Here is a 21620-nt window from a genome sequence, read left to right on the forward strand (position 1 = left end):
ATGCATGTTCCTGAGCATAGTATTTTCATCGTATGAGTTTTTGACTAAAAGAATTTTCTTACTTCTTGAGGGTCACTTTTCTTATCATACAAGGTTTGTACACTGACAAATCTATCTGAATGCTTGTAGTAGCGGCGATTGGGTGCAAACATTTGAAGGGCAAGGAAAATATACGTTCTCTCGGTAGAAAAGGCTTAGCATAAAAAGGCCATAGTGCGGGGGCAAAAAGTGGCAAAATGTGGCGGGGGGGACTGCATCCTCCACTTCCCTCTCCTAATCACCGCCACTGAATGTTTGGATTAAAATAAACGTCTTATTAGGAATGATTTAAAACACACACGGAAAACCAATTTTTTGTTCCTTGTCCATGAAGTATTCCTAGGCTAATGAAAGGCTATTTTGACAAAATATCACTCATAAGTAACAAAAAAGTAAGATTGAAAAATCTGTTCAGAATTGAAGAGATTATTAGCTAAGTTGCTATTCGTTTTCTGAACTGCCATGTTACTAATGCGGGAGAAACAATACATGTATGGTTACATGAACATATTTTTTGAGGTAACAAAATGATTTAGGACACAAGGAATTCATTGAAGTTGATCACCGTACCAGTAATAATTCATCTATTTTTAATATATGTCTTGGGTTGTATGGCATGACCATTTCGAACACACTAGAATGTCAACCTCTATCCTATGCAGCATACCCTGGAAACTTTATTCTTTCAGGGCAACGAGTCCCTGGCGCCTGGAACCACTGTCAAAGTAATAATTCATGAGGGTTTATATTTTGAGTGTCAGCATGTGTTTGTTTTCGCTTCTTCGTTACTTTCATCTAATCACCATTAAACCTTACCGTCGTTATTATCAAAATTACAGCAGAAAAATGACTTAAAATAAAACAAATCAATGGAGTTTCATTAGTTCATACCTCTTAGAAAGTTGAGGTGGTAGTTTCAATTGCACAGCGTTTCATTAGTGGATCAAGGCAGCTAATTACGTGAACAATGAAATTGTTTTTCGAAAGTCTCAAATATTTGTCTCAGGCAATCACCCTCTTAAAATGGACACATCTTCTGAGGTGATAAAATGACACGTTTGGTGCGATTTCTTTCTGTATATTTATTCCCCAATGGCATAACGCTGTCACGTTAAAAATGAAGAGGTCCTGTGTTCGATTCCCCCCTCCTCTGGTGGAAGCACAATGCACACTGGTTCGGACTACAAGTTAAACTGTAGGCTTAGTCCCGATTAGCCTATCCGAGCATAAAAGTGGGCTTAAAAACAAACTTAACAAAATCGTCTTCTGGATGCTTCGTGAAATAACTTTTTTTTCTTTACTTCAGCTGCATCTACAGATTCTGTTGACATTTTCGGCTGATTCATGTGGCAAAATTTATGTGTGGAACGAAGATTTGTAAATAGGATAAGCCAGTCATTCTGTAGCTTTTTCCATACATAACTGGTTTATTAAAATTTATTTACTTAGGTATTGTAGTGATTATTGTGATTCCTACTTATTAGTAGAACGAATATAAAGTTGATATTTCGGATACCATATTGATATTTGAAGATGACAGATATATAAAAATTGTAATGAAATAAAAAAAGGGACACTTCTGGAATTTCAATGCAGAGCTAATTAAAACTATATTATACTCTGATCACATCACCTCCAGCTTCGGCCGAGATCAAGAAAGTATGGGGCCGAAACTCCACACCCCCTATACGCCTTCATGGCGTGGTGCAAAGCACAGGGGAGCACTTTATATTACTTTTTTATTATACTCTCTAGCATACTTAAACCCAAAGGTTTATGGCTGCTGCAACACAAGCCTTCCATCTGTCCCTATCCGGAGCCTCCTAAGCCTACTAGCTGCTTTTAATCATGGAAGTATTCATTTGATCACAGTTTTTGTTTCAATAGCTCTAGTAATTACTTTCACTTTCTAATGACAAAATTGACTTTTTATGGGTTGATAATATGTGAACATTTCAGCATAGATAATATTCACAAGTAAAATATACATGTTATGTACATCAGAATACACTCATTTATTGTATCATTCATATATCCCCAAGTATATGTACTTATTGAATTTGATTGGGTGGGCAATCGGGTGGGCACAGGAATTTTTGGGTGGGCGCTTGCCCACCCGTGCCCACCCCTGTCGCCGTCCCTGCCACTGTTTATGCACTATGCATAGGCAATGAGCTGCATCTGTCACAACACTTCAATAAAATAAAGTATTATTATATTTCCATTCCATATTATTAAGTAAGCCTTTTTCATTTTGTGATCAACCACGAGACAAATATTGCGGTCACAGTTTATCAAGAGCCACCTTTAACCTCTAGAATGCGATGCGATACTAACTCCATCTGGTGTTTGGCCTGCTTATCATCCTGAATCTGAGAAAGTGTAGATATGTAATTAGCTAGTGCTCTAAGAGTTAATATACGTCGATAAGGACGACGGGTATGAGGTATGGCAGGCATGGATACCCTCACTTTTTGTCCACCACGTGGCAGCTTATGTGTCTCAGTCAGTGGGCAAGTGAGTACATATTTCAGTTATATGACCCACATTTGTTTTGGTTAACTGGTATGTCAGATGCATGGTTGAGAAATGTGCCGACATTATGGCTAGTAACAAGTTCGTTGTTTTGAAAGAGTATAATTCTAATCAGCTATGTATTCAGGGGGGCTATGATTATGATTATATTTTCTGAAAAGTAATAATAAAAAATAACGTCGAATGCAGGAAAAGTTGGCAATATATCATTCTGATTGAGACAAATCCACCCACCACCCGTTACTCTCCTTGAGGAAAATAATGAGCTCGCCACTGTTTCGAATTATTGTTAGATGTTTCGTAGCACTTCATTACGAACCAATGAAAAATAAATAAATTTTTAGTATGTGACATTCTGACATCAAAATATTCCTTTCCTTCTTGATATTTTCATTATTGTGCCACCCGTTCCAAGGAAAAACGCCCAAAGAAATACATGCATATATTTCTGTGTTCGATATACAAACATACATGGGTGTGTGTGTGTGTGTGTGTGTGTGTGTGTGTGCGTGTGTGTTAATTGATTCACAATCTCACCACCAAAAGGTTACGAGTTTCAGTCTTGAGTGTCGCCTTCATCAATTCCCTCTTGTCATCATTCATCCTCGATGCTCCTATAGTGGAACCACGAGCAAAAGAACCTGCGCAGACCCGCGACTCCTGTGCACCGTACGTACCCCCGCGAATAGGGGGGGGGGGGAGAGTGGACCATGCTTTCTTATGGCCCGAGGTGGAGGGAAGAAGGGAAAGCTGCGCGGGGACCTATCGTCACAAGGTTTTTTTCCTTGTGGTCGATCTATATATGATTAGCTAAAGCGGTAGAAAAGCAACACGCACACCAAAGAGAAAAAAAATAATTTCAGGTCCAGCTCTACATCCGTAGGAGATCTGGGAGATTAATTGTGTGTGTGGGGGGGGGGGGGTGCGCTAGCGTACGCAGGTCTTTTATTTTGGAGAGGCTGGAATTGTAAAGGTGGATATTACGTAGCTGTGATTTAGAGGGGATGGGAGTTACACACTGTATCATTTGTAACCTTCGTTTCAAAAGTTAATCAAAGACGTAAACGGTAGTTGGGAGTCATTTCAAGGGGAGTTTTCCCATTTACCACTTCGGATTAATTTATTTCAGATGAATTTCAGGAGGTCATGAAATTCGAACACCGTATTTCTCAGAAGAATTCAACGAATCATTATATATATATATATATATATATATATATATATATATATATATATATAGCGTGGGTCCCTTGCCAAGGATAACGGACTATTTGATACAAGGCCTTCCCCGAAGGTGTAGTGGTAACGTCGTCGCCTTGTAATCAAGGGGTCCCGATTTCGATACCCGGTGGAGGCACATAATGGTTCATATCCCACTTTAAACAGTAGATTGAGTCCCGATTGGCCTATCTGTGCATAAAGTGAGCTTAAAACAAATGTTAACAAAATATTAACATATTTGCCACCATACATCGAACAAGTGGACAATTTGCCAAATAAGTATATTTGAGGCTGTGTATCGTATAAAATATTAATACAACGATGTATAATATTTTAATGTAATATAATATAAATTTACAAGGAATACATCAGCTACTTCTATCTCTCTGAGAAATAAGACCACATCAGCTATACAAATAAATTGTATAAAATATGACTGACTATTGTGAATTATCTTCTATTCCTTGTGCTTATTTTATACGATATGCCTACTTAATTGCTTACGTATTGCCCTTTCAGTCACATTAATAGTAGCACTAATTAAACCTTGCTTCTTTCCTTGTAGTAATTAAACTTTTTATTATTCATCGTTTCGACCACTAGCGTACGTAGGACTTTTTTTTTCGGAGGGGTTAAAGATGGATATTATATAGCTACGTTTTAAGGCATGGGCGTTACACGCTATCAAATATTTCGTAATTACCATTTTTAACCTTCATTTTATACCAACTTCAAAGACAAAAATGGTAATAAGAGGTCATCTTAAGGCGAATTTGCATTTAGCACCTTGGTTTTATCGAGTTCTTTACTGTTTTCATTTCAAAATTTCGGGAAGGGGTGTGGCCCCCATGAGCTCCCCCTGCTTTCGACATAGTTTCATGTGTGTCTCTTTCAAGAATTAAGTATTATGTCAGTTACAGTATATTTTAGATATACAGCTTAAAATACAAACTATCCAGTGGCAAATTTGCTCCATTCTCTTGCGGAAAATTTGATTGATTGATTGAGTTGGTGTTTTAAGTCCATTTTATGCACAGTAAGGCTAATCGGGACTGGACCTACAGCTTAAAGTGGAATCCGAACCACTATGTGCCTCCACCAGGTATCGAACCCGTGACCCCTTGATTACAAGGCGACGACGTTTTGCGGAAAATTGTCTGTACTATATCCTTACATACAAGAAACGAAATAGAAAATAGAAGGGGGGAAATAAGCAACCTTTTTTTTGCTCATTCACGGACACTACTTGTAGTTAACAAGGTGAGGCAACACTGTCTGCGAATATCTCGGTCTCGTCTCGATTTTACAGACGTGTGTCTGGGCTACAGTTCTTGTCCAGTCTTACCGCGGACACCCTACATGCTGGCAAAGGGAGCGGGGAAGCGACCAATTCTGCACGATAAGAAGCACAGCAACCTGAAGAACGAGGTGGTGGTAGTACTTCCTCCCGTCACGTCGTAACTCTCGGCGCCAACGCTGCTGTCTGGTTGGTCTGCGGGGTATTCTCCGCTTTCCACTTCCCTTGCCAGCATGTAGGCCGCCAGCCGTAAGAGTAGACAACAGTTATATGGACGGGTTAAATTACAGTGGTGTAAGTCACTTTGTAAAAAAAAAACTAAAAAAAACTTAGACACAGATACCAGATCGAGGTAAGTCAATCTGTTAACAGAAAATGTGAAGTAAGTCAGAGATTTATTCAACTGGCAACAGATGACAATTTAAGGTCTAGTGATAAAAGAAACAGCTGTTGTGTCGATCAGCAAAGTGCTGTGAGCCAGACTTTTTTTTTTTTTAAAGGGAAAGTGGCTTACACCACTGTAACTTTAACCTGTCCATATAGACATGTCTCGAAGGTCCTTCCCTGTCTCAGGTCTCGATTTTTTAAATGATGGTTTGGTCTTTTCTCGTCTCGGTTCCATTTTTGGCGCGGAAACATGTTGTAATGTATGAAATATAAAACTGGCACGCAGCGAGACAGATGTTCATTTCATGAGAAGCTATACCCCCTTTCCTTCAACTGAGGTGTGGTGTGATCGAATCGTGTCTTGCTGTCAGACGAAAAGAAAGAGTTTACCTTTATCCTTTGTCTAACAGTTATTTTGAGAAAAATTCGTGATGCAAGCTTGGCGTGTTCAACTTTGATTCGTGTCTGAAGAAAAGTCATTAATATTTAAGTTTCTCTTTTCTATTTCTTCCTCCATCACCTTCATACTCAAAGTGTGTGCATGTTAAAAGTTAAGATGGCAATGGAAAACGTTGAGTACAAGTGAACACCGTTGCTCAGAGGTTGCGATATATGGCGAATTAACTACACTAATCAGTGGCGGATTAACGACTTTGTCTCGTGAGGGCTGATGAATTCAGTTTGGATGCCGGCTGTTCGGTTCAGTGAAGGATTACTGCTCGTATTGGATACTAAGACGGTACTGCAGAAATGATAATTAATCAGCATGTAGACCTACGACTACAGCGTGCTGATTTTTTCACCATATTGCAATATTATTTGGTTGCACTGAGACTAATCGGGAAGATACCTACATAGTTATAGCCAAGCCACTTAATGAAATGTGCCACCATCGAGAATCTAATTTGGGACCATTTGTTTACTAGACAGCAGTCTTAATGCCAGACTATATCCTATCTCTCGAATCTCTGGAGCTAGCCCACCCATAAAGGTAGAGAAGGAGATAAAGCGCATGGTCGGAGGAAGCAGTACACGCGCTGCTGCAAAGGCTGGTAACTTCAGTCCCTTTCCCCCTCCACGCAATCCCGTTTCCTCGTGCTTGTTCATTGCTTGAACCCTCTCGAGTCGCCACTTGCGCAGAGACTTGCTTTCGTTCGCTCGCTCCAGAGATTCCAGGGACAGAGTTGTTACATGCCCACATGAGTGGAACATACGCCGAACGATCGAAATATCGAATAATAGATGGCAGCACGCGGAAGAAATATTAGGATCGCAGATTAAAGCAACAATGTGCATGGGAATTGAATGAAATTGTTTAGGAATGCTGAAACTAATTGTGTTTACCTAAATTTATGAACTTAGCTTAATAATGGAGAAGGATAAAGGCGAAAGAAAGAAATGATCGCCATGTATAGCCTATTTGATTATATACAGAGATTAATGAAGTCAGAAAGTGATTAGGATTTTGTATCTCTATCGTTCTAGGAGGACCGAGTTTTTCTGCTAAATATTTTGGTTGTTTCCCCGGTGTGGCGCCAACTATGTGGTAGTCCCCAATCACTTTCGCTGCGGGGCATATATTGCAGATCCGGATCAAGGCAGGGTTGGCAAAATTTGTTTTTTTTTAAAAAAAAAAAGAACAAAACAAACTTTTTTTTCTTTAAAACTATTCAATTTTATGAATACCGTGGCGGCAAGGAGAGTTTATTTCCCCTTGGAGATAAGGTTTACCATACTGCAGGGTACGGGTGTGCGGGACAGAATTTTTTGGGTCGGGACGGGAAATTCTTTAAATCCCGACATTCGGGACGGGGAAAATTCTCAATTTCCCGACAAGTCAGGAAATTTTCGGGACGGGATATGTTCGAAATTTCCAAAAGTTCTTGAAATCTCGAATTCTACACTTAATTTCCATCCTAAGTGCTTGTTTTTGCACTTCTAATACAAAAACTAACAATTTCCGATAAGTTCCAGACATTTACAATGCAGAAAACGTCGAGAATTGACGACTCTTTAAAATGACCATTCGGTATTTCCCGACTGCTTGGGATCCCAAGAAGTCGGGAAGCCATTTGCCGAAGTCGGGATCGGGAAGGGATTTGTTTTTTTTCCGATACCGGTTCCAACTTTTTGGGACCCCGCACACCTCTACTGCAGGGACAAAAGTTGGGGGTCATAGCCCCCCTTTTTCCACCACTGCTGAAGTACGTTAGGATTCGTATTCATCTAAGTTTCAAGAAACTAAATATTATAGAATCACTATCATCGTCCTGGAAAAATCAGGGTGAAATATTTCATGCTGTCTGAACAGTTTATATAGCAGAAAACAACCTGCAGTGTCATAATAGATTCTCCAGATCAATTTATCTTTCCAAGTAAAAAATTACCAAAAGTAAGCATCTGCGCTTCATTCAGTTATACAAACCAATGAATCGTATCGCAATACAAAAAAAATTCACATCATATTCAAAATCATGCATTGTGTTTTTAGATATTAGTTTCCAGCTTCCACCAGTCTCAAACTTACAGGACGGTACGAAACAAAGAACTGAGAATTTCGAATTCTACAGTAAAGCACGGGTCTTTCTTGATTGATTGAGTTGGTGTTTTAAGTCCACTTTATGCACACTAAGGCTAATCGGGACTGGACCTAAAGTTTAAAGTGGAATCCGAACCACTATGTGCTTCCACCGGGTATCGAACCCGAGACCCCTTGATTACAAGGCGACGACGCAACCACAGCGCCATCGGGGAGGCCACGGGTCTTTCTTGTCGCACAACAGTTTTGCTACCTTGTGCATACATAGCTAACCTGCCTAACCTAACAACGTAGGCATTTAGCCTAAAATTAAAAAGCTTTCCCCCGTGACGTCAGTACATGAGGTTGCTCAAATGTTGTGCATTAAGGGAGATCCGTAAAGCACGAATTAATTGACAGTGACCGCGCTTTCCAGATTTCACCAGCGTGCATCAGATTGGTGCACCAAACATGACGTCAATTTCGGTGAAATTCGGAAAGCTTCATGCTGCAGCAAATGGAAGCTAGATTCGGAATGCGCGCGCATATCTGCGTTTATCAGAAAAAATCACCATCAGTGACTAAATCACAGAAGATATTTCATGAATATTATATATTTTCACTTAACGACATCTTATTTTGCATGTGCAGTACGAATTTATGTGGTATTCTTTTGTAAAGATATCGAATTTTGTAAACAGATACTTTCCTGCATGTTGCAGCAGATGGACGCATGTTTTGTTGCATCGGCATACTTTACTTCACTCTGCGTGCAAGTGAAGGAGTAGTAGCATGTAGTATTAAAAATGTCGACAGTTTATGCCTGCATCCAGTTTATTCGCCCTCTTTGCAACTATTGCCTACATAACGCATATCACGAATCGGAAGAAGCTTCGGTGCAGACGACGCAATTTTGATTCACCAGCCGCACCACCTCTTGAGGCTGGAGTAGATAGTAAATGTACCTTCCACTGCAACCCTGATTTTTTGACCTCTAAGAAAACCGCACCAAAACCTCAAAAACTCACTTTCTCTCCACATTCCGCGCCTCATTTATTGCGCTGACGATGTTTCACAGCGAAGAAAAGCAGTGATGAGTAAATACACTTTCTCATCCTTGAAGGATGAATGCGCCTTATCGTAATTTTCTAAGTCCGGCCATGTTTATATATCGTGACCTTTGTAAACCTCGGAACGATGTGATATTTCTGCCACACACACACGCGCGCGCGCCTCTCATTATTTCTGTATTGTGACGTGTTTATTTTTTCAAGCAAACAAACAAATAATAATTGTTTTTTTTTTTAGGATTCCTGGCCCCTAACCCCGCCAGGGTGCGTGGTGCCCAACCCAAAAAAAAAGGTTCTAACGGCTGCGGTTAGATAACCACACCTCTGTAGAGTTTCACGTGTTTTTTTTTCTCAAAGGTCCTATGGGACACCTCTGTTTGTCAAAAATTCGAGATATTTGCAATTTAACGCAGAACCTGGAAAAAAATTTCGGAAAATTTTTGGTTCCATGACGACCTATGATTATTTTGGTATGGGAGGACAGAGGACACCGAGACTCGACCAACGCACTAAACCCGACCTTTCTACGACTATTTGTTCAAAAGTTACGAGTGATCAAAGTTTTGGGGTGGGTGGGTTAACTTCTTACCCCTTGACCACCAAAACTTGGTATACGTATTCTACACCTCCAAAATCGACAGAGTGTATCTAACGATATCGGATGGGGGTGTTTTTCGATATATTTTTTCGATAACTCTTACCATTTTCGAGATATTTGCAATTTAAGATTTTTTTTTAACGCTGTGGACTTAGAAAAGTTTTGATTGATGAAAAATTTGGTTCCATGACGACCTATGTTTATTTTGGTATGGGAGGACAGAGGACACCGAGACTCGACCGACACACTAAACCCGACCTCTCTACGCGTACTCTACGTCACCAAAAAAAAATCGACAAGGGGAGATTTTTCCATTTATTTTTTGCTCTATCTCTCATCGTTTTCGAGATATTCGTATTTGATGCGTTAGAACTGTTTCGTCACTTTTTTGTTCTTCACATCTTGGACGAAGGACTTCTCGGCGACCAGGATGACGCTGCACACGGTATTCTCGGGCAATGGATTGTGAAATTCGCAAACGATCTTGATGTTGGTGCGATCGTTGACCACCACCTGTTTCCTCTTCGCTGGACGTGTATGGGTAAAAAATAGAACAGCATATTCTTGGTTAATTAACATGGATGAATGGAATGTGTGATAACTAAAGTTTTTTCTCGTCTGATAGGAGGGGGAAAAAGTTGATTTCGACATCTGAGAAAAGAAAAAGATCGCTCAACAACATTGGAATTGACCATCATTATTTATCCTCGTCGTTGCGATGTAAAAAGGAGAAGATTTTTCCATGTGAGTTTTCGTTATATTATTAGTTGGTTATATTATTGTCTCGTCCTCTAGATCTGTTAGGAGACACAAACTTCCAACTTCTTAGGATTTTATGTATTTATAATATAAGAATTTTAGTTTCTGCGATTTAATACATATATTCTCTTATTTATTCTTTGACTTTTACATTAACTATCTCTCTCTCATCTTTTCCAAAGGAACGAAGTTCTTTGCATCCATGGACAAAATTATTACTTTGTATATATTTTAACTTCCAGAAGACAGAGAAAAGTAACACACATTTTCCGAATTAATATCATTTTTCATTTGTTAGTACTTGAGTTTTGGAAACTGACACACACACACACTAGCATTTTTTTACGATTGGTTTTTTTTGTGATTATGTGTTAAATCACCACGCCCTTCCTTGAGCAATATTATTCTCTTGCTGCGACGAACAACAGTCAATTGTCTTTGTTGTACATTTGAAAGAGGTAGATAACATGTTTCTAAGAGGTAGGGAGATAATTGATCAAGATAGATATCGGAGAAAAGAGAAAAATTTGTAAGCGGAGGATAATGAAAATTTTACATTTTGAGTTCCCTATCGTGATAAACGGTTCAACTTTTGCAACATTTTATTCTTTGCTATCATGTCACCCATTTGCATTACCATCGGTTGGATTACAAATAATGTGGAGTTCAAAAATGAGAAAGGACATCCAGTTTTGTATCGAATAACACACTTATAACCCAAAACAAAAATACATTAGAATCTTCGATACCAGGTGCACGTCACTATAAAAACTGCATGTTCCGAAAAAATCTATCAATTCATCAAGTTCAAGGATGCAAAACTTTAAGTTTTCACTCTCAGTCTCCTTTTTTCAGCCCTCCACGCTAACAATCTACTTCCGTGCCACATCACGCCAAGAGTATAATTCGATAGCACACTTTCGCTAACTCTAAGAAAAATCACTGGGGTGTGAAAATATATTTCTCCCATAAAACTACAACATACCACAATCGAGAAAAAAATGATCTGTGAAATTGCTACATGAAAAACTGTAAAAATCCATTTAAAAAAATAATCACGAACGAAACTATATATTTTTTAAAATAACGATTATTGACATTTCTAACACGGAACACAAAAAAAATTGACGGAATATTTTTTTCTGCTTTTTACACCAACAACGGAAAAAAAAACTATTCACCACCCTTCCACCTTACCAATGGGATAAATTTGCACACACATAATATTATTTTCTGTTGCTTCGTATGAATTGGGCGCTTTTTACAAATCGGTGGAAATCAGAGAAAGGCAGATCTCGAACATGGACACCCTACTCCCCCATCAAAATTAATTGGAGACCAAAATCTCAGGAAACATTGATAAAGGATGAGCTTTCTACTGAAAATTTAATTACTTATAAACATGGAATGCGCGATATTCTCTAAAAAAAAAACTCAACCCTCCTCGCTCCCTGAAGAATTCGAATACTGTTAAAACAAAAAAAAAACAACTTCAACACGGACAACAAACATGATTCACAAGAAATATTATCATATAAACCAACGATTTTTTTAACAAACCTATTTCGTTTAATTAAAAAAAATCGTAATGAAAGCACATGCTACTATACAAACTGTAAGAAAAATACAATCCCTGGCATAAAATGAAGTTTAAAGAAAATTAATGAAACTTATTTCTTATAATGATCCTCAACCTATACAATTGTACATTTTTTTTCATTTTGCGTACCTCCAAAAATATGAATTAAAATAGATTCGATATTTTGCAGGATTTATATGAAAGAGACGTAAATAAGAATTGGGAGCACGTACGTAATGCAATAGAATCAGCAGTTAAATAAAGTATAAATCAAGAAAAAGTAAGCCATGGTTCGCATAACCTAATAGAAATAGACTTAGGTGGTTAAAGAACATCATGTTTAGAAGATTACTTGAAAAGTAAAATTAACGAAATTGAAATAAAAGTATCAGAGGTGCAAATGAATTGAGAAAGGGGGTGGCAACCTAAAGTAAACTTCATTAAAAAAATGGCTGACTATTTTAAATAGATGGAAGAACTATTTTAATGACGTTTTAAATGTTCATGTAGGAGATAAATCAGAAATAAATTAAGTACGCACAGCAGAACCTAACTTGATTGAAGTTAAAGATGCCAAAGAGATAAATTAGTCGAGAAGAAACTTGTTAATATGTCTGACAAATGTACAATTCATGATGGATTAAAAAAAAAGAAGATGCTCTTTTTAATTTTGCCTTAGAATATGCTTTTAGGAAGGTAAAAGAAACTAACGAAGTACTTTTAGCATATGCAGATGATATAGACTTACTCTGGAATGATGTAAATACAATTAAGAATAATGCTAAAATATTTTTTTCAAAGCAGCTAAAGAGATAGGTTTTAGAAGTTAGCAATGAGAAATCTAAAGATATGTGCTTACAGGCCGAAACCAAGTGATAACAACTTGTTTGAACCAGTTTTCCAAATCCAAATACTTAGGAGTAATACTAACAAATGAAAATGATATTAAAGAGGAAATGAAAAGAAGGCTTAATTCATGTTACTTTTCTCTTCATAAAACTTTTGTCTCCTCGTTTCATATCTAAGGAACTAAAAAATTAAAAATATATATATAGATCTTGCTCAGGATAAGGACAAATCGAACTTTCGGGTTCAAGAAGGGTAGAGAATTAATTAATTAGTTAATATTCAATGTAATATGGTTTCACGTATTAAACAAAAACAAAGTTAGTAATAAGGTATTCATATTGACAAGGGAATTCTTACAAATTCATTCTCTTCGTAAGTTTGCCAATAGCATTTTTTTCATCCTGTGTTATTTCAAATCATCAATTATGCAATGCAAAAAGGAGAAGAATTTCCATGACATGATAACATGAATTTGTACGTTGAAAGAAAAATGAAATCGAAGAGCTGTGATAAAAAAGAACGCTTGACTCTGACGAGCGGGAAACATAATAGAAATCAAGGACGGAAAATATGAACAGAGGAAAGGGGATATTCAAAAGAAGGTGGCTCTTCCATGATAATTTTTACTTTCTCAATCCGAAATTTAAATTCATAAACATTATCATCATTGAATGTTGTTGTTGTTGATGAGTTGGTGTTTTAAGTCCACTTTATGCACAGTATGGCTAATCGAGACTGGACCTACAGTTTAAAGTGGGATCCGAACCACTATGTGCCTCCACCAGGTATCAAACCTGGGACCCTTTGATTACAAGGCGACAACGCTACCACTGCGCCATGGGGAAGGCCCCATCATTGAATGGTTGGTTACGTTGTCCCTCCGAACGAAAGATGGAAAGTATACAAGCCTGTGCCTCCTAAGTTCATCGTGGCTTGCGAAATGAAACTTCCGATGATTTTTATTTTTTAAGAACATGCTTCGCTAAGGAGGTCAAAATGACAAGTTCCGTAATTCGAATAACTTGTTGATTTCATTACGAACGAGGAAGGAATGCATGGCTGTAGTATCATTACATCAGATCATCTTTTATCTTGTTCGCGTCGATTAATCTCCTTACGTTTCTTCTTCTCCTTGTTGTTTTCGTCCACAATCGCTTCCATCTATCCTGTTATTACAATCGCGACTTCTAGATTATCACTTTTTCTCCCTGTAATTTTATAAATATATATATATATTTTTCATGATCATCTAGAGAACACCAGAAAAATTTCAGCAATATCGATCACTCAAATGGATATCATCATCTTCGTCCAATACAATTCTTGAAAATTTTATATAGCACTTCCAGGAGTAGGTCGGTTAAAGAAACGCGAGCCCGAAGATTCCACTTTTATCTTGTTCTGGCTTGTTTAATCGATTTACCGGAACGTTGAAATATTTATACAGAAAGGTTGAAACGTATTGTCACAATTAGTCAAACGTGTTGCGAAAGGCAAAATAAAAAAAAAATCTCAAATTCAAAATCGATTTTTTCGTCAATTTTTTTTTTGTGTTCCGTGTTAGAAATGTCAATAATCGTTATTTTAAAAAATATATAGTTTCGTTCGTGATTATTTTTGTAAATGGATTTTTACAGTTTTTCATGTAGCAATTTCACAGATCATTTTTTTCTCGATTGTGGTATGTTGTAGTTTTATGGGAGAAATATATTTTCACACCCCAGTGATTTTTCTTAGAGTTAGCGAAAGTGTGCTATCGAATTATACTCTTGGCGTGATGTGGCACGGAAGTAGATTGTTAGCGTGGAGGGCTGAAAAAAGGAGACTGAGAGTGAAAACTTAAAGTTTTGCATCCTTGAACTTGATGAATTGATAGATTTTTTCGGAACATGCAGTTTTTATAGTGACGTGCACCTGGTATCGAAGATTCTAATGTATTTTTGTTTTGGGTTATAAGTGTGTTATTCGATACAAAACTGGATGTCCTTTCTCATTTTTGAACTCCACATTATTTGTAATCCAACCGATGGTAATGCAAATGGGTGACATGATAGCAAAGAATAAAATGTTGCAAAAGTTGAACCGTTTATCACGATAGGGAACTCAAAATGTAAAATTTTCATTATCCTCCGCTTACAAATTTTTCTCTTTTCTCCGATATCTATCTTGATCAATTATCTCCCTACCTCTTAGAAACATGTTATCTACCTCTTTCAAATGTACAACAAAGACAATTGACTGTTGTTCGTCGCAGCAAGAGAATAATATTGCTCAAGGAAGGGCGTGGTGATTTAACACATAATCACAAAAAAAACCAATCGTAAAAAAATGCTAGTGTGTGTGTGTGTCAGTTTCCAAAACTCAAGTACTAACAAATGAAAAATGATATTAATTCGGAAAATGTGTGTTACTTTTCTCTGTCTTCTGGAAGTTAAAATATATACAAAGTAATAATTTTGTCCATGGATGCAAAGAACTTCGTTCCTTTGGAAAAGATGAGAGAGAGATAGTTAATGTAAAAGTCAAAGAATAAATAAGAGAATATATGTATTAAATCGCAGAAACTAAAATTCTTATATTATAAATACATAAAATCCTAAGAAGTTGGAAGTTTGTGTCTCCTAACAGATCTAGAGGACGAGACAATAATATAACCAACTAATAATATAACGAAAACTCACATGGAAAAATCTTCTCCTTTTTACATCGCAACGACGAGGATAAATAATGATGGTCAATTCCAATGTTGTTGAGCGATCTTTTTCTTTTCTCAGATGTCGAAATCAACTTTTTCCCCCTCCTATCAGACGAGAAAAAACTTTAGTTATCACACATTCCATTCATCCATGTTAATTAACCAAGAATGTGCTGTTCTATTTTTTACCCATACACGTCCAGCGAAGAGGAAACAGGTGGTGGTCAACGATCGCACCAACATCAAGATCGTTTGCGAATTTCACAATCCATTGCCCGAGAATACCGTGTGCAGCGTCATCCTGGTCGCCGAGAAGTCCTTCGTCCAAGATGTGAAGAACAAAAAAGTGACGAAACAGTTCTAACGCATCAAATACGAATATCTCGAAAACGATGAGAGATAGAGCAAAAAATAAATGGAAAAATCTCCCCTTGTCGATTTTTTTTTGGTGACGTAGAGTACGCGTAGAGAGGTCGGGTTTAGTGTGTCGGTCGAGTCTCGGTGTCCTCTGTCCTCCCATACCAAAATAAACATAGGTCGTCATGGAACCAAATTTTTCATCAATCAAAAATTTTCTAAGTCCACAGCGTTAAAAAAAATCTTAAATTGCAAATATCTCGAAAATGGTAAGAGTTATCGAAAAAAATATATCGAAAAACACCCCCATCCGATATCGTTAGATACCCTCTGTCGATTTTGGAGGTGTAGAATACGTATACCAAGTTTTGGTGGTCAAGGGGTAAGAAGTTAACCCACCCACCCCAAAACTTTGATCACTCGTAACTTTTGAACAAATAGTCGTAGAAAGGTCGGGTTTAGTGCGTTGGTCGAGTCTCGGTGTCCTCTGTCCTCCCATACCAAAATAAACATAGGTCGTCATGGAACCAAAAATTTTCCGAAATTTTTTTCCAGGTTCTGCGTTAAATTGCAAATATCTCGAATTTTTGACAAACAGAGGTGTCCCATAGGACCTTTGAGAAAAAAAAACACGTGAAACTCTACAGAGGTGTGGTTATCTAACCGCAGTCGTTAGAACCTTTTTTTTTGGGTTGGGCACCACGCACCCTGGCGGGGTTAGGGGCCAGGAATCCTAAAAAAAAAAACAATTATTATTTGTTTGTTTGCTTGAAAAAATAAACACGTCACAATACAGAAATAATGAGAGGCGCGCGCGCGTGTGTGTGTGGCAGAAATATCACATCGTTCCGAGGTTTACAAAGGTCACGATATATAAACATGGCCGGACTTAGAAAATTACGATAAGGCGCATTCATCCTTCAAGGATGAGAAAGTGCATTTACTTATCACTGCTTTTCTTCGCTGTGAAACATCGTCAGCGCAATAAATGAGGCGCGGAATGTGGAGAGAAAGTGAGTTTTTGAGGTTTTGGTGCGGTTTTCTTAGAGGTCAAAAAATCAGGGTTGCAGTGGAAGGTACATTTACTATCTACTGGCTGGTGTAAATTGATGACGTCATGGTTTAACCTGGTGCAAGCTTTGGTGCGCCCCGGTGAAATACGGAAAGCCGAATCGTGCATCAGCGGTGCACCGGTGTAATCTGGAAAGCGCGGAGATTTAATGAAAGGACAGGGTTGGCAAACAAAAAAATTATCACAGACTATAAAATATCAAGCACCAAAATGTGTTTTAAACACTTCTAAAAATAACATGCTTAAAACACATTGTTTTAAACGTTTAAAACATTTGTAAAAAAACAAAGCCGTGTGTTTTAAACGTTTAAAATAAAAAAGTGTTTTAAACAATTTTGTTTTAAACATGCCAACCCTGGATCAAGGTGAGCGCGGGACTGGCGGCGCCCCTTGAACAGGGTTGGCATGTTTAAAACACACGGCTTTGTTTTTTTTACATGTTTTCTTTAGAAGTGTTTAAAATACATTTTGGTACTTGATATTTTATAGTCTGTGATAATTTTTTTGTTTGACAACCCTGTCCTTTCATTGAATTTTTGTCAATTAATCCGTGCTTTACGGGTCTCACTTATTGCACAACACTTGAGCAACCTTATGTTCTGACGTCACGGGAGAAAGCTTTTTTAATTTTAGGCTAAGTGCCTACGTTGTTAGGTTATACACAGTGATGTGCCGTAGACTATAAGTTTACGTCTACATGCGTTGTCTACACGTAATCTACGCCTAGATTACATTGGGTTGTAGTTTACATGGACTACGTAGACAATCTAAAGTGTATTAGAATTAATTTTCAAGGGTTTCTTGAAAGGAAAGTGACATTTTCAACTGTATTGGTTCCTAACGAAATAAAAAGAATCCTATTTACAACAAAATTTATCTTCTCTTCTATTATCAACTATGGATGAAGATAAATAGTATGCAAAAAACAACAACAGATGGCAGTCGTGAGGTAAGAATGGTATTTTCCCCATAAAACACTAGATTATTTCCTATATTAGGTTTCTTCCTAGGTGAGAAATTATTCGGATTTGGAAGAAAGAGTATGAAAAGTTCTCCTCACACATCAGCAACTGATACGGAGTATAATTTTATCTTAATTCCACGGCTCCCTTTGCTAAGTTTTCACCTTTCGCCATGTTGTTTACATAGATTACGTCATCTACGTGTATAAAATAGTCTACGTGTAGAATGTAGACTATCGTTGTTTACGCGTAGACGCACATCACTGGTTATACACAAGATAGCAAGACTGTTGTGCGACAAGAAGGACCCGTGTTTTACTATAGAAATCTAAACTTCTCAGTTCTTTATTTCGTACCGTCCTGTAAGTACTATCTGAATACACAATGCGTGATTTTGATCATGACGTGATTTTTTTTCTCTTGCGATACGATTCATTGATTTTTATAACTGAATGAAGCGCAGACGCTTACTGTTCAGGCAGCAGGAAATATTTCACCCTGATTTTTCCAGGACGAGGATAGTAATTCTACAATATTTAGTTTCTTGAAATTTAGATGAATATGAATCCTAACCTACATCAGCAGTGGCGGAAAATGTGGGGCTATTACCCCCAACTCTTGTCCCTGCAGTAGAGGTGTGCGGGATCCCGAAAAGTTGGAACCGGTATCGGGGAAAAAAATTCCCGTCCGATCCTTTACGGGATCCCAAGCAGTAGGGAAATACCGTATGGTCATTTTAAAAAGTCGTCAATTCTCGACATTTTCTTCATTGTAAATGTATGTCTGGAACGTATAGGAAATTGTTAGTTTTTGTATCAGATGTGCAAAAACAAGCACTTAAGATGAAAATTACGTGAAGAATTCGAGATTTCAAGAGCTTCGGGAAATTTCGAACATATCCCGTCCCGAAAATTTCCGGACTTTGTCGGGAAATTGAAAATTTTCCCCGTCCCGAATGTCGCGATTTAAAGAATTTCCCGTCCCGACCCAATAAAATTCTGTCCCGCACACCCCTTCCCTGCAGTGTGGTAAACCTTATCTCCAAAGGGAATAAACTGTCCTTGCCGCCACTGTACTTTTGTAATATAATTTCATAAAAATTAGTATTTTTTCTTTAACAACCTTAACTATAATTTACTGGGAAAAGGTTGATTTTCTTTTGTTTAAAACATGTTTAAAACATGTTCTTATAAACTCATGTTTAAAACTGTGTTTAAAACAAAAAAAAATCAACCTTTTCCCAGTAAATTATAGTTAAGGTTGTTAAAGAAAAAATACTAATTTTTATGAAATTATATTACAAAAGTACAGTGGCGGCAAGGACAGTTTATTCCCTTTGGAGATAAGGTTTACCACACTGCAGGGAAGGGGTGTGCGGGACAGAATTTTATTGGGTCGGGACGGGAAATTCTTTAAATCGCGACATTCGGGACGGGGAAAATTTTCAATTTCCCGACAAAGTCCGGAAATTTTCGGGACGGGATATGTTCGAAATTTCCCGAAGCTCTTGAAATCTCGAATTCTTCACGTAATTTTCATCTTAAGTGCTTGTTTTTGCACATCTGATACAAAAACTAACAATTTCCTATACGTTCCAGACATACATTTACAATGAAGAAAATGTCGAGAATTGACGACTTTTTAAAATGACCATACGGTATTTCCCTACTGCTTGGGATCCCGTAAAGGATCGGACGGGAATTTTTTTCCCCGATACCGGTTCCAACTTTTCGGGATCCCGCACACCTCTACTGCAGGGACAAGTAGTCTTCACAACGTTTTAAACAAAAAAAGTTTGTTTTGTTCTTTTAAAAAAAACATAAATATTACCAACCCTGCCCTTGATTAACCCCTTTTCTCTGCTTGTATTTGGCGGTGGCGCAGTAAGGCAGCGACCCGAAATGCTATTATATTACATTCGAGACAATTAGCCAAAGAAGAAGAGGCTGGCAAGCCAATGAAGGAAGTTGGATAGATGAAGGAATTTGTATATAGAAGTTTGTAAATAAGAAATATATCCATTAGAAGAATAAGTATATATATGAAAAAGACTATTAGTCCATGGAAGAAGAAGCCTGTGGAATTCCATGTTCGAAAGAATATATATATATATATTTATATTTAGAAGAAGAAGCCTAATGGTCCATATATGAAAAATACTATTAGCCAATAGAAGTAGAAGTCTATTAGCCAGTAGAAGAAGAAACCTAATGGAAGTCCATCAGTATATAGAAGAAGAAGGCTATTAGCAAATAGAAGAAGAAGCCTATTAGTACGAGAAGGAGCCAATTATCGAAGATTCTGTTGGGAAGAGGAAGTAGTCTTCACATACCGATAGCCAGATATCAAGAAGAAGAAGTCCTTTACATCTCCATAGCGAAGAAGAAGAAGCCTTCCAGTAGATACAATATACTTACAAGAAATATATATGTGATAAATAAACAAACAGACAGCTCCAAACGCAATCATGTAATATATAAATTGAATGTATCCTGAAACTAAGAATATACGGTGCATTGTACGTACCTTCTGTAGTAGGTTAAACAAGATGTTTCCTTTCGTTTTCACCTCAAATAAGTTATCAATCAGTTTTAGTTGCCCTGAGTATCTCATCTTTTACCTGGCCTAAGCCGGACTAGTGCTACCCTCTCCGGGACATAGCAGAGTATACTAGAGCGGAGGAACCAATTTTAATCTTTCGATTTATTAGGATTTAAGAATTAAGTAGTTTGTGTACTATTTGATTCATTAACGTCATGTATCTCTCTTTCGGATATTTTCAACGATGAGGATGGTTATAACGATGAAACGAATGGGTTAACTCAGATGAGAAACTAACAGACAGAATGGAACTTGACGATTACTTAGATGCTTGTAGACTTATTCCGAAAAATAATGATGGGATTTATAGAGGTTAATACCTGTATAAATTCTTCGTCACCGACACCTGGGGCCTCGGGTACGAATCTCGACTTGGACGTTCTTTGTAAGTGTGCCTTCATCAATTTCATTATGTCATCACTAGACCTCGGATTTTAGGTTTTAAACCGGCTAATTTTGAATATGATTTAAGGAAAATTATTGCTTTGTCTACGTTAAGACAGCTCGGACTAATAATGTTAACATTATCTATGGGATTAAAGGAATTATCATTTTTTCCTTTACAGGTATGGAAGAAATAATAAGTTACGTCAGCGTTTCGTTAAAAAATGCAAAAACTGATGAAGTTTGATAGTGCCTGAAAATACCTATTTTGCTTGTTGGAACCTATTTTAGGTTTATGCACCTAAATCGAGCCTTTTCTTAGGATCTAATATATTATTAAGGGTTTTACAGGATTTTTATGTCTCACAGAGGCATTCCGTGTGTTTGGTCACGAAAAAATTCAATGACGAACGTGTTTGAAACGTACTCTCTGTCGATTTCCCTTCCTCCAAGTCCATGGTGATTTTTCAAAGCTATAAACAAAGCAAAATGTATGGTGCCACTGTTACCTGTACAGTCCAAAGTGCAAACTCCTGATCTGCGTGGTCTTGCTCACTTTCCCGTCGCTTCGGTGCTTTTTGGCATTCACACCTTGCAAACTAACATTTCTGCATTGAAGTTTGCATCACTGACTATGTTTTGTTGAAAGATTGTTTTCAGCATATAAGATGATCCTCACAGATAAGATTGCGGAGTT

At 37.5% G+C, this 21620-nt stretch overlaps 1 protein-coding gene across 1 annotated transcript in view; it reads left to right on the forward strand.

The window, feature by feature from the left end:
- The first annotated feature begins 2413 nt into the window (after positions 1-2413).
- The window catches only part of Ent1 (Equilibrative nucleoside transporter 1), a 54282-nt gene continuing 35075 nt past the window's right edge, over positions 2414-21620 (forward strand). The window contains exon 1 of the mRNA XM_083125115.1: positions 2414-2556. Within this exon, the coding sequence (XP_082981241.1) occupies positions 2481-2556 (76 nt within the window). The 5' untranslated portion in view covers positions 2414-2480. The remainder of the gene's footprint in view (positions 2557-21620) is intronic.

Source organism: Lepisma saccharinum, chromosome 7 (assembly GCF_977018435.1).
Source record: "Lepisma saccharinum chromosome 7, izLepSacc3.1, whole genome shotgun sequence".
Taxonomy (NCBI): domain Eukaryota; kingdom Metazoa; phylum Arthropoda; class Insecta; order Zygentoma; family Lepismatidae; genus Lepisma; species Lepisma saccharinum.